The following is a 13983-nucleotide window of genomic DNA, read 5'->3' as shown; positions in this document are numbered from 1 at the left end:
TAAATAGACATTTATCAAAAATGTAAATTTTAATATTTAAAATTTTTGTTCAGTAACAAAATTGACTGGGTATACTGAATGAAAAAATGTAACATAAGCATATTTATATTATTGTATCTGTACAAAAATAAACACTTCTGATGGTTTGTTTTAGGCAGTGTCTCTTATTTTGCCAATATAGTCAAGATATAATATACATGTACATGCTGAATTTAAAAGGCATGCACGAGATATTGGGTCCCAAAGATGGTAACTGTTATTGTTGTTCAGATCAACGCATACAAAAACAAAGACATACACCAACAAGATTTGACTAGGTAATTCCTGTGATGATTGGAATGCATTATGCACATTATGACTGGATTAAAACTTGTATTCCTGCTTGCCACTGCAAGAGCACTTATTACCTGTGGGGATCATTGTTTATCAACAAAAATCTCACAAATGGATGGCACGATGACCACAATTCTTTAATGCCAGTATCAGACCCCGGTATCAGACATGGTATAAACACAAATTCAGGCTAATATTCATAACAGCAAAAAACTTTATACAGAATGAAACACCAACCTGTTTCACAATTTATTCCAATAAAACAGCCAACGCACTGACAAGTGTACTGGTCACACGTACCAGCTACCGTGTTGCATACACCACCATTCAAACAAGGGTTAATATTACATGCATCAATTGCTGCAAACAAAGAAAATGAAATGAAAGAACATGAAATACTTTCCAGTACCTTCTCCAGGCAACATTTGTCGGGGCGAGATGCAAATCATAGGTGTGTTTGCTAAATAAGTTGAATTGTCTGGTTAGACATCAAAGTGTTTTCTAAGATTATCATTCCATTTGCTGAATTATTTTTGTGCAGCAATAGCTTTGATGTATATATTATTCATATTCATTTTATATATTATTTGACCTATGACGTTATTACCACGATCAGTGATTGGTTTAGAACCGACCTATCACAACTCAAATTGTGTGTCATGTGATACTTGAGAATCTTGTGGTTCCGCCATAATTATTATTATTATTATTATTTTGTTGTTTCAAGCCGATGTCGATGTTTCCCGTTTCATAGTTCAATAAATGTCAATTCTGACATGAAACTTTCCGACTTCGTTAATTGTTCCGACTCATAGTATACAGTGGCTATACTCCAAGCCAAATCACATCCACAACATTAACATTGAAAGGAAAGTTGCTTGACCTGTAGTAAGTGTTAACTTTCAAACACCAGTGAATTGTACTGGGAGTCTTAGTATATGGATATATTTACCAGTTTGACATATCTGTCCTGTGTAACAGCCAACACATGTACAGAAATACTCTGTACAAGATCCAGGTTGCAATGTACATATTCCTCCATTCATACACGGTGTACTTGTTACACACGGGCTGCTAATAGCTGTTTACAAGAAACAATATACAACATAGGATTTTGTTAAAGGAGGAATGCGAGAGACAAACAGGTTGACTAGAACATGTTTTTCAATTCTTTATTTTTTTGACAACAATTAATTCATTCTAATGTCTGACAAGAAAATACTTTGATTTCACACAAAATCAGCTTCAAAGTTGGAATTTGTACACAGTTTATCACAGACCGGGTGCCAGTTTAGAGCATAACGCTAAAAAAAAATGTCAAAAAGCAAGAGTTAGATTCAGAGTCATTTTTTCCTTAGATTATGGTTGTGTGAAATTAATTCACAAATTATTTCACCTTTTATTATTTTAAATGTGTTATTATGCAATATTACCATAATATAAAAATAATAATGAATTTATTGCATCCTTAGAAATAATTTCCATTGGTTGACAGCAATAAAATGTTAGTAATAAAATACAATACACTTAAATGTCAGTTATTAATTTCAAATATTTTGTATATAAAGTAGTAAAATGCATATAATTATAGAAGTGCATTTCAAATAGAAACAATTCAACATCAATCACATTTTTACTTGATTATTGAAATATTACTTCTTTTATCCATAGACATGATGCTATCATTTACATAAGTGCTTGCATTGCTAATAGAGCAAACACGCTGCATATATTGTGTGCTATTTATAAATATCACATTAAATCGAGGGGAATCATAACTTATATAGCAAAAACCCTTCCCTATAGACATGTACCGTTCCATCAAAATATTGAATTATGCAAGTCTTACCTTGTTCACAGTTAAAACCAGTATAACATCCCATACAAGTACAAGAATACTCAGAACATGATCCGGTGACTGGTGTGCATACTCCATTATTCTGGCAGGGGTTGTTGTTGCATGGGTTTTGTACTGTAATAAAGGAATGATCACTTTTCAGTCATCTATTAAATGTAAATGAACGTTGTATTTCACACATCATATGTGTTATAAAAATCACAATTTCAATATTTGATGGGAGTTTTTTTAATCATATTTCCTAAATGAGTGAAATATAATCATTACTTACATGTCTGACAGTAAGTGCCAGTGTAACAACCAGCACATTGACATACCAACTCAGAACACTGTGAACGTATACAGACAGCACCATTCTGACAAGGACTGTTTGCGCATGGATCAGGGATAGCTGATATCAGAACAAATTTCAAGTTAGTTTACAGCAATTCCAGGCACTGATTTGACGCTGAAGTAGTGCTAGATATATATAACAATAGGTTACACACTTTGTTTTCACATTTACATAAGTTGTAACTAGAAATATAGTTGCGGCTGCAAATCAGAGAAATGATTGACAGATATTGCCCACAATGTTTTCTATTTTTGCTACAAAGTCAGGTACACCTAGACTTTGAGGCGCATCTGTCTTTTAGTCACTTTTGGTCAGTCATCGTGTTGATTGCATTTCCACAAATCGGCATTTGTCCAAGTTAATTGTTTGAACACCACAAGGGAGAAGCAAGGAGTCGAAAAACCAGTTGAAGTGAGATCAAGAGTTGTCGATTTGTATTTTCGTGGACTGTCATTTGTTGAGATTGGAGATCGAAGTGGTGTTTCAAAGCAGACAACTTATAATATCGTCAAACGGTTTGTTACCACCGAGAGTATCCTGCCAGGAAAGCGTAAGAGTGACCAATCCACGACTAAAAAACTTACAACTTTATAGACTGTGTCAAATATTATAAAATGCTGAAACCTGAGCATTTACGTACGAGAAATTACGATTATAGAACTACTAAGACTGGCTTATACGACCAGATTTATGGGAGGAAACTGTGAAACAGTACTTCCTGGATAGCTGCTGTGTCTGTCTATGGAGACAGTGGTGTTTCTATATGTACTGGCCTCTCTTTCAGTTCTTCTGGAACAAGTAGTGCTTGAGGGTACTCAACTTATGAAAGGGGTCTATTAATCTGATAGCAAAAGAGGTGTTCACATGGTCAGATTTATTTGATCAGATTAATCTGGTAGAATTGAACATTTCCGATATTCAAAAAATCTTATCAGACATCAGATTTTGCGATTTACAGGATGCGATAATCTGTTCAGAAACATCTGACTGTGTAGACCAGCCTACAACAACTTCTGTGTATTGTAAATGACAAGAATAGAAAATGGATGGGAAAGATACAACAGATGTTGACACTAATGCACAGTATCTACCTGAGAACAACATCATCAAACTAATCAAAAATTGACAAATCCAGTTAACTGAAAAACATTATACTTAAAAATATATCAATTGATTATTGCATATATTATATATACATTATATATTAATTTATTATTTAAGTGCATGAACATTGCTACTATATCTATATTATTCAAGGTCATACTGGTTCACAAAAACAAGTGCACCTTAGAAAAAAAGGTCTATGGACATTGTTGATGCCAAAAAATTAAACATTTGCAGTTAATATTTGTAGTAGTATTCTTACCAGTTTGGCAATTGGTTCCAGTAAAGCACCCATTACACTGACATTGAAAGGACGTACATGATCCGGGACTTGCGATGCAGACCGCATTATTTAGACAGGGGTTTGGTTGGCACTGGTTGATTGCTGAAACATAGTATGGAAAATTAGATTATAATCCAGGAGTGAGCAACAAAAATCATATACGATTTATTTGCCAAATGCAAGATTTACATTAAGTTTTCACATAATGCATGTGGGCTTGATCACAAGTTACATGTACATGAAAGTTATATTTTGTAGTACGTATAAATTCAATCTGAAAGTTTTAGCTAAATTTAGCTACCCTGTATCTGTAGCTAATTCAACAGAGAGAATATTCTGACATGCTGGCACACAAATGTCTGGGAGCCAAGTTTGGTCCTAATGAATTTGAGATATAAGCCAAAATGTGCGAAAAACATTTTCAGAAAATAAATAAATAAATAAATACTCTTATTCTAAGTTTGAACAGAATCACCAGTTTTAGGCTATTTTTGGATTGAAACTGGCCACCAGTCGGCCATATTGTAACTGAACAAAAACAAATCCGGGGCATGAGCATATCATCATGTATCAATCATGTACTAAATTTGGGGAAAATCCGCTTATGAACATCTAAATAATGTGATGAACAGACAGAACTCAATCAATAGGCCTGGCTGGACCATGTCCAGTCGAGGGCCAACAAGTTGCAGGAACAGTATAAAAAATCAGGTTTATACTGTAAACACAATTGATTTCTATTGCCTTATTTTGTGTTAAGGTGCTGTCCAATACTTAAATGAACAAGAATCACCAGAACCAATCAACTTTAAATCACCATACCAGGAACGGTTCATTTACAGTAATGTGGAATGCAAAAAGGTCACAATATTATAATAGTGCATGTGAAAAAAATGCTTACCTGTTTGGCAGAACGCTCCTGTGAAACATGATGTGCACTGACATGTTGATTCAGTGCAGGAACCAGGTACAGCCAAACATTGTCCACCATTTTGACAGACATTATTGCTGCATGGATCCAAGACTAAAACAAATTAAGTCAATTAAAATCCATGCTACAAATGTAGGCTTACATACTCTCAGAAAGAGAACGTAAGTTTGAATTGTACGATCAGTTGCTGCACAGCAATTCGAAACAAAAAACTTTATAACAGAACTGCATTAGATTGCTGCATGAATATTTTTCTTCCAAGTATGTGTTATTAAACTTCATATTGGATTTTGCAAAGGATTATGGGATAGGAAATTGAACTGTAGAGGGCGTTTGGGGGGAAAACTCACATCATTTCCGTAGAGCTCCATGTTAAATCAGCTGTTTATCTCTACTGCTTTCAAGCAACACGTTATGGTTATATATTGTTGGAGTTTCCATTAATTTTTCTGGGAAGATTGTTTTAAAGATTTTTTTTAGATTTTTTACTGTTTATGGCCACAAGTTGTCTTACTGTAGAAACCGTAGAAGAAGGTAAGTGTATCTAATTTCTACTCCTCCATTTATTCTAATTTATGTTTCATTATTTTCCATATCACAGTGGGAAAAAAACATGCATCAATCTCGTCTACTAAAATGTTTTGGTGGATTTTAAATCGGGTTTAGAATATATTTCTTTCCTATTAACACAATATATACAAAATAAACTGAGTTGAGAGACTGTAGTACAAATGGCTTCAAGTGAAATGTTAGATGAATTGCTTACTAGTATATAAAGTGTATAGCATATTGGTATTAAACTCACATTGATCACAGGTAAATCCTGTGTAACATCCGAGGCAACTACACTGAAAACTGGTGCATGATGTTCCAATGGGAGAGCACACACCACCATTGTTACAAGGATTTGGAGAACATGCTGATATTGCTGTGAAAATAAATTATATATATGTTCATGAATTAAGAAATATTGTTTCATGTACAAGTTGTAGTATAATAGCTTGCTACTTTATTCTGGTAAAACAAACCAGAAAAATAGTATTTACCTGAACTGCAATCAGATCCAGTATAGCAGGGCTGGCAATAACATTGGTAATCAGTACAACTTCCTTGTTGCGGTACACAGAAACCACCATTGAAACATGGATTTGGTTGGCATTGGTCTATCACTAAGTATAAAAGAAACCACATTTGAACTGAGAATAAGAGAAGTTTAGGAGGGTAGCTAGGCTGCTCGTGTATTTATTGATTAGGCATGTTTTCATACAAATCACAGTGATGTTATTTCAGTGCATGATATTTATTTTAGTATTACTGTAAAATACTTTATTTTAGCTGGAATTAATTTACGCTGAATAGACTTTTGGGGTGTTTTAAATTTATTTTCACTGGTTTTTGTATTGTTGAATGTAAAATATAGGAAAAAAATATATTCGCTGCATTTTATTTTCATTGAATCACTCCTTCAGCGAAAATAGCGAAAATTAATTCCAGGTGAAAATAAAGTATTTTACAGTAAGCCCATACCAAAGGTGTGTTTGCTTGTTTGTTTTCACTAATAAAATAATATGCAAAAAATTGACAATTTTTCAATAAATCTTAAAATTACTTTTAAAATAATATAATTATATTTGACCATGCATTTGTTCAAACAGTTGTATATTTTCATTTCATTTTATTTATTCCTTTGTAATCAATTTTGGAAAGATGAGTATAGTGTACTTTAACAACAATCATCAAGATTATTTCATCAAGAAATAATTATATATAATCACACAACATTTTCTTTTCAGCAGAATAAGTTATTAAGAGTTTTTTATCAAGTGATGATTTATGCTACTCCGGGGGTAATTATGAGTGTGCTGATGCCAACCAAAGAGAAAATATCATGTGATTTCATATTTATCACATGCATATTTATGCAGAATAAAATAACAAACAGAGTGTTGACAGTGAAAATATTGCTAAAGTAACACTGAATACAAATATATAATTGTGCGAACCTTGTATGAATAGATGGAAAATTACATTATAATACAGGAGTGGTCGAAAAACTATATATGATTTAATTACCAAATGCAAGATTTAGTTTTCACATTATGTATGGGGGGGTCGAACACATGTACCGGTAAATTATATTTTAAAAGTAAATTCAATCTGAAAGTTTTACCTAAATTTAGGTATCATATATCTTTTCTAATTTAAGATGTAGTTAATTCAGAGAGTACTTTCAAACATGCTAGCTTGCATACAACCTGTCAAGGAATCAAGTTTGGACCTAATTGGACATGTGAATTTGAGATATAAGCCAAAGTTGGCGAAAAAAAGGAAAATTGCTGATTTTCATCAAACAAAATGGCTACCAGGTGACCATTTTAAATTTGATTGTGACATAATCAACTTTGTATGCTAATTTTGAAAACAATGAAAAAATGAAAAAAAAATTCAGCAGTACGCGACGTCACTCTGTGGTGGTTTTTAATCTACTCTGTGTTATGTAACAGTGTGATGATATGCAACTATTGGAATATTTATGACACAACCTCTGGATCAGCATAGAACAAAATATTTGTGCAAAATTGTTTTCAATCAATTTTGTTTAGCACAATTGACATACACATACATAGGTATATGTAGCCCAGACATTGAAAACAATGAATGTAATTATTTCATATTCAACTTACATATACTACAAGATATACCAGTATAACATCCAATACAATTACAATTGTATTCTGAACAAGAACCAGCAACAGCAGTACAGATGCCTTGGTTACCACACGGGTTATTGTCACAGGGGCTGATAACTGTAATAATTAAGAACGTTACAATTTAATAACATACTGAAATTCTATTATTCATTGGGTCATGAATAAACAATTATTTTTGCTCTTGGCTTGATTGTAGAAAAAAAAAGTTTATATATTTGTTGAGTGGCTGGATTATCATAGAGTAGATTTTAGTTAATGGTAACTTGAATTTGAAACAAGTCATTGTCAATGACACGTCCCCGTTCCGTTCATATTTGAGTGACATATACATTCAAAGCAGATCATGACCGAAATGCACCTGCATATGCACAACACATTGTTCTAAATCTGAACAAAATCCATCCATGCATGACTGAGATCAGGTTCCGGAATTGTGAAAATACGTGATTTTGATGCATTTTCGGCCTTAAAATGGCCATCATTCAGCTATTGTTAAGCGGATCATGAAACAAATGCACATATCTATTTGTGACATGATGTACCATGTGTGTGTGAAGTTTGAACTTGATCAATCCAGACATGTCTTGGATACGGATCCAGAACTGAATTTATTAAAACAAAATGGCCACCAGTCGGCCATTTCGAACTTGATCCGAAAAAAAAATGCCGTGCATCAAGGTCCTATTATGTTTAATGTATGTACCAAATTTGAACAAAATCTGTCCATGCATAACTGAGATCCGGGTTCGGAATGGCGAAAATGTGCGATTTCAATGCATTTTCAACCTTAAAGAGGCCGCCATTTGGCTATCGTTGATGAAATCATGAAACAAATGCACATACATATTTGTGACATGATGTACCTTGTGTGTGTGAAGTTTGAACTTGATCAATCCAGACATGTCTCGGATACGGATCCAGAACTGAATTCTTTAAAACAAAATGGCCGCCAGTCGGCCATTTCGAACTTGATCCGGGAAAAAAAAATAACGTGCATCAAGGTCCTATTATGTTTAATGTATGTACCAAATTTAACTGAAATCCGTCCATGCATAACTGAAATCCGGGTCTGGAATGGTGAAAATGTGCGATTTCAATGCATTTTCGGCCTTAAAGCGGCCGCCATTTGGCTATCGTTAATGAGTTCATGAAACAAATGCACATACATATTTGTGACATGATGTACCTCGTGTGTGTGAAGTTTGAACTCGATCAATCCAAGCATGTCTCAGATACGGATCCAGAACTGAATTCTTTAAAACAAAATGGCCGCCAGTCGGCCATTTCAAACCCGATCCCAAAAAAAAAAATGACGTGCATCAAGGTCCTATTATGTTTAATGTATGTACCAAATTTGAATGAAATCCGTCCATGCATAACTGAGATCCGGGTCCGGAATGGTGAAAATGTGTGATTTTGATGCATTTTCGGCCTTAAAATGGCCGCTATTCGGCTATCGTTAATCGGATCATGAAAAAAATGCATGTGCATATGTCCCATATAATGTGTGATGTATGAATGAAGTTTGAACTTAATCGGTCCATGCATGTTCGAGATACAGGTGATCACGGACGCACGCATGGACGCACACAGGGCAAAACATAAGTCCCCGTTTTCGGACTACGTCCAAACGGGGACTAATTAAGGTAATTTTAAAAATGAAGCGAGTAATATGGAAAAAAACACAGAAAACTCATAAGTTTTACTTCTTTGTCAAGAAGAAAAAAACATCAAACATCCAGGTTGCCATTTCCTGCCAGAAGAAATATAACACATCCTATCGGTAGTACTTTCTGGGAGTGAAAAATCAATATTAATGACAATTTTCACAATTGTTTCCTCATTACAACAATAAATGCAATAATTCACAAACATGGCAAATAAGAGATATTATGGTGGAAATTGTTGTTAAGGGTAACACGACATAAATGTCACAGTCCCTGTGATTGAAAAAAAAATACATGGCCTTAGATACAATTAATAATATTATGAATAACTGAATAAAGTAGATATGTTTGATTGTACATTGTATCACTGGAAAAAATAAGATTTATTCCATTGCGTTTTCTCAATCCACATATGATATGTAGAACTGGTTGTGAATGCAAAGCATTAGAGGGGATGCATCAAGTATTAGAGGGGATTACAAGAAATATTTCACATCAACATGTCTTACCCATGAAAAACCAAATATTCACCACCACTATTTAAATTAAGTCAAACAAACAAATGAAGTGCATCAGTAATCCATCCTATGTGATGTCAAATACAATCAACAAATACATTCCTAAGAAATAGCTGTTGACATATTCAAGTATTGTTTTTTTGCGACTAAAATGGCCACCAGTTGCCACCAGAGGTCATCAAAATAATAGAAACAAATCAACATGTATATGTCTAGCATTATGTCTTATCTTTGTATCTTTGAACTAAATTCATCAAAGCATGTAAGAGGAATGGTTAAGACACATGAAAATCAAAATGACCATCATGAAACAAAATTACTTACATCAATAATCCAACATATGATTGAAGTCAATACCAAGTTTAAATGAAATCGGCCAATGAATGCCTGATCACATATTTTAGATGTTAATTTTGGTGTGTTTTGGGATAAAACAGATCACCAGCCGAGCAAAGGTCAATAGGTCAAACAATAAACAAATCGACATGCCTATGTATTTTATTATGACTTGTCTTTGTACAAATCAGAAAAAAAAATGGCTCGAACAAGTTCAAGAATGATCCTGGACAGGCAAATGTAACCCAAAAAATAAATTCATACATTTGACAGACACAAATATGACCCCCACCCCAGAAAGTACCAGAATGTGTGACCTATTTGTAACTAAATGTTCGAAAAAGGTGTATAATGCCATGAACCATATATGGTTAAATCATCACAAAGTCAAAAAATTACTGTAAAATACTTTATTTCAGCTGTAATTAATTTTCACTGAAAAGACTTTTTTAGGTGTTTTGTATGGAATTTATTTTCACTGATTTTTGGCAAGTTGAATGTAAAATATAGTTAAAAAGGTATATTCGCTGGATTTTATTTTCACTGAATCATTCCTCCAGCGAAAATTAATTCCAAACGAAAATAAAGTATTTTACAGTAAATAAAACTGAATCCTGTGATGAATGAACACAGACTAAAAATCCGCTAATTAAACAAATTATTGATTGACTTTTACTTCGGTCTTTTGTTTGGTAGTCAAGGAAGCCACGGGAGAAAAACGAGTTGTAAGTGATGTTACAAGCAAATCAATAACGATTCTACAATGGTCATGTGACCTGTAGCACAACTTACGTGTACTGCAGGATTGGCCAGTATAGCATCCTGTACATTGGCACTGATACTGTTGGCAAGATGTAGCAATACATATGCCTCCATTAGAACATGGGTTACCAGCACATGGGTTTTGTTCTATAAAAATAAAAAAGTATTATTAATCATCTGGAAATGAACACAAAAGCATTAATTTATCCATGGGTAAAATGCTGTACAGATGTGTTACGAACTCGTTTGAATGTTTTCTTATTTATTCTTTGGATGAAAAACAATGTAGCAACGGAAAGTGAATTACTTCATTGATTGAAAATACAAGAAATATACGAATACGAGAAAGCAGTTTAATGTATTTAAGTTAATGTTCAATGTTTGTTAGAAAACCTGTCAACTGTAATAGTCAAAAGATCCAAAGTGAGTTCCAGGGATTTCCATGTACTTTGATCAGTCTCAAACCATGAATACACGGTGGCATAAATCACAGTATTGCCATTATACAAGGTATTCTCATAATAATCTCATTAGACTCACATAATAATGCACAAAGACACTATAATATACTACATTCATTTCAGCCACAAAATTAAAAAATTAACTGGATGCATTATATCCACTGTATGGCAAATGAACTCACCTTGCTGACAGTTGGTACCAATAAAACAGCCCTGGCATTGACACTGATATGATTGACATGAACCACCAATTTGTTGACATAGTCCTCCATTCAAGCATGGATTTGGACTACACGGATTGAGCACTGGAAACATACACAGTAACACAATTAAAAACATTCTACCCCATGAACGACTGAACAAACATGTATGAGAAAGAATATACACTTTATAGTCATACTACTGGCAGTATATCGTTACTCACATTCAAGACACAGTGTTCCAGTATAACAGCCCTGACATTGACAAGTATAATCGGTACAACTCCCTGCAGTTTGTAAGCATATTCCTTGGTTTTGACATGGGTTCGGCGAACATTGGTTCAATGCTGAAAGAAACATCAAGTATACATGTAAGTAAGTGTTATTCTATTCACATGTGATATACCACATTAACTTACCGGGGGTACCGGTACTATACAAAAGATTGCTTGATAACAGATAATATATGAAAACTTCAATAATGTATAGCGTAATGTAGAAATGTTATATGCTGTAATGTAATAATGAACTGCTATGTAATCTAATCTAATCTAATCTAATCTAATCTAATCTAATCTAATCTAATCTAATCTAATCTAATCTAATCTAATCTAATCTAGTCTAATCTAATCTACACTGTGATGTAATAAGTCTTGTGATGTACTGTAAAACAATATGACTTTATAGCTAACATGTTATTTTAGCTGATTCAGCTAATTGGTAATTATCTAATTCAAGATGACACTGAGATTGTTGGCAAGCTGAATTAGGATGCTGTTAATTTGTGCATTGAGTCACATTTTCTAAAACAACATTATAGTAATTTCAACATGTTATACTGTTATGTATGATCTAGATGGATATGACGTATGATGAAACGAATTTAATGTAAACAAATGTGTTATGATGTGCTGCGGCTGTAACACACTGTAATGTACATAACACGTATTGTAATATGAGAGGGGGGCAAGAGGGGGATAGCTGGTAAAGTTTACAGGAAATAAAAAAAGCATTTTTAATTATGTTTTTACAGGAAATAAAAAGAGAGTATCACGTACAGTAAAAAATAGTTTTTTACACTTTACAGATAAAGCAAATTCATTTTACATTTTTATAATATATTTGATAATTTGTGTTGAAGAATCAAAATTGGAAATTGCGTAAGAATTTAATGTGGAAAATGCTTTATACGCTTACAAAAAATAAGATCTTTGTACAAATTACGAACGAATAAAACAGCTGATTACATTTAACACCTTGCCCATTTTTACGAATCTATGTTTTTTGTTTATTTAAATTACATTATTACGAGAATAAAAACAATTGATTACGGCTTACGAAAATACCCCTTGCCGACCCTCTAATGTAACTAACACTTACCTGTTTGGCAGAATGTTCCTGAGTAACAAAATGGACATTCACATTGATAGTCTGTACACGATATTGATACGCAAGTACCACCATTAGCACATGCATTAGTTGAACATGGATTTTGAACTGTGGAAAACATTTATTAAGTACAGCATTATATCAAGGATTGATAGTACTTGTGTCACAATTACATCATGAGGATGCCCTTTATAGAAATGGTGTGTTACCCCGGTAATGTTTACAACCTCCATACATTCCTAAAATGAAATCCATGCTACAATGATAAATTCTGAAGACATTCACAATCATGCAATACCTATGGTTAGAACAGAAATGAGAAGAAACAACTTACATATATCACAGTATTGACCAGTATAACAAGTTGGACATTGACATGTAGCCACCATACAGAGACCAGGGTAGGGCTGACACGTACCACCATTTGAACATGGGTTGTTGGCACATACATTAATGGCTAGAATAAAAACAGAGTTATTTATTAACACTCATACAGGTGAGATTTCTTACCCAGACAGTCTTGGCTAGATTCCGGGAGTTGTGTTAAAATTTCGGAGCTCTGTCAATGGTGGAACATATTCAAAAACACGATTTTTAAATATGGGAACCCGAGGTATGCGTATGTGAGTAAAAGTCACAAAAGTTTGTTTACATTGCTCTTTGATTGACATGTCACTTTTGATGATATATGCAAATAAGTTGCTGGCCTCGGAACGGTGTGGCGGTGTGACTTCCTGCCCTGTTTACTAGCCTCAAATCTGATCAACTAGCATCGCAAACTACAATAACAGACAAAACGTAGACGCTTTCAGCATGTCAAGGAGAATGACAAAAGACATTGGTAACATACCTACTTCGCAGGTTGGTCCTTCAAAGCATTGTTGGCAATAACAATTAAAATCATTACAATCTGTTGTCTCATAATTAGGGACGCAAAATCCATCGTTAGCACATGGATTATTTGCGCATGGATCGATAACTGGAGAAAAGAAATTTATACAAATCATGTTAAATCTTCTTTCAATATATACAAGTTAGTGAAACTTTAATTTCCCCAACTGTAACTATAACAACATAACTGCTGTTAGAACTATTT

The 13983-nt window shown here is 33.6% G+C and overlaps 1 protein-coding gene across 1 annotated transcript; it reads right to left on the bottom strand.

Annotated features, from left to right (window-relative positions):
- Positions 1-36: 36 nt before the first annotated feature.
- Positions 37-13558, bottom strand: LOC102803600 (uncharacterized). Its single transcript, XM_085500664.1, has 16 exons — positions 13540-13558; positions 13222-13344; positions 12879-12995; positions 11723-11845; positions 11481-11603; positions 10868-10984; positions 7528-7650; positions 5890-6012; positions 5649-5771; positions 4814-4936; positions 3892-4014; positions 2463-2582; positions 2183-2305; positions 1286-1414; positions 571-693; positions 37-74 (listed from the first exon to the last, which is right to left on the bottom strand). The coding sequence occupies exons 1-16, from the start codon at positions 13556-13558 to the stop codon at positions 37-39; spliced, it is 1770 nt and encodes a 589-aa protein (XP_085356790.1).
- Positions 13559-13983: the final 425 nt, after the last annotated feature.

Source organism: Saccoglossus kowalevskii, chromosome 6, assembly GCF_978046115.1.
Source record: "Saccoglossus kowalevskii chromosome 6, keSacKowa6.1, whole genome shotgun sequence".
NCBI lineage: Eukaryota > Metazoa > Hemichordata > Enteropneusta > Harrimaniidae > Saccoglossus > Saccoglossus kowalevskii.
The sequence above is the reverse complement of the archived record's forward strand: the minus strand, read 5'-3'. Positions and strand labels throughout refer to the sequence as shown.

Excerpts from the sequence above, each read along its gene's own strand:
- LOC102803600 (XM_085500664.1), bottom strand. Across the intron at positions 4,937-5,648 it reads AGGATTTACCTGTGATCAAT|TCTTGGATCCATGCAGCAAT; the intron begins GTGAGTTTAATA and ends AATTTGTTTTAG. Across the intron at positions 75-570 it reads TGGAATAAATTGTGAAACAG|TATACCCAGTCAATTTTGTT; the intron begins GTTGGTGTTTCA and ends TTTTTCATTCAG.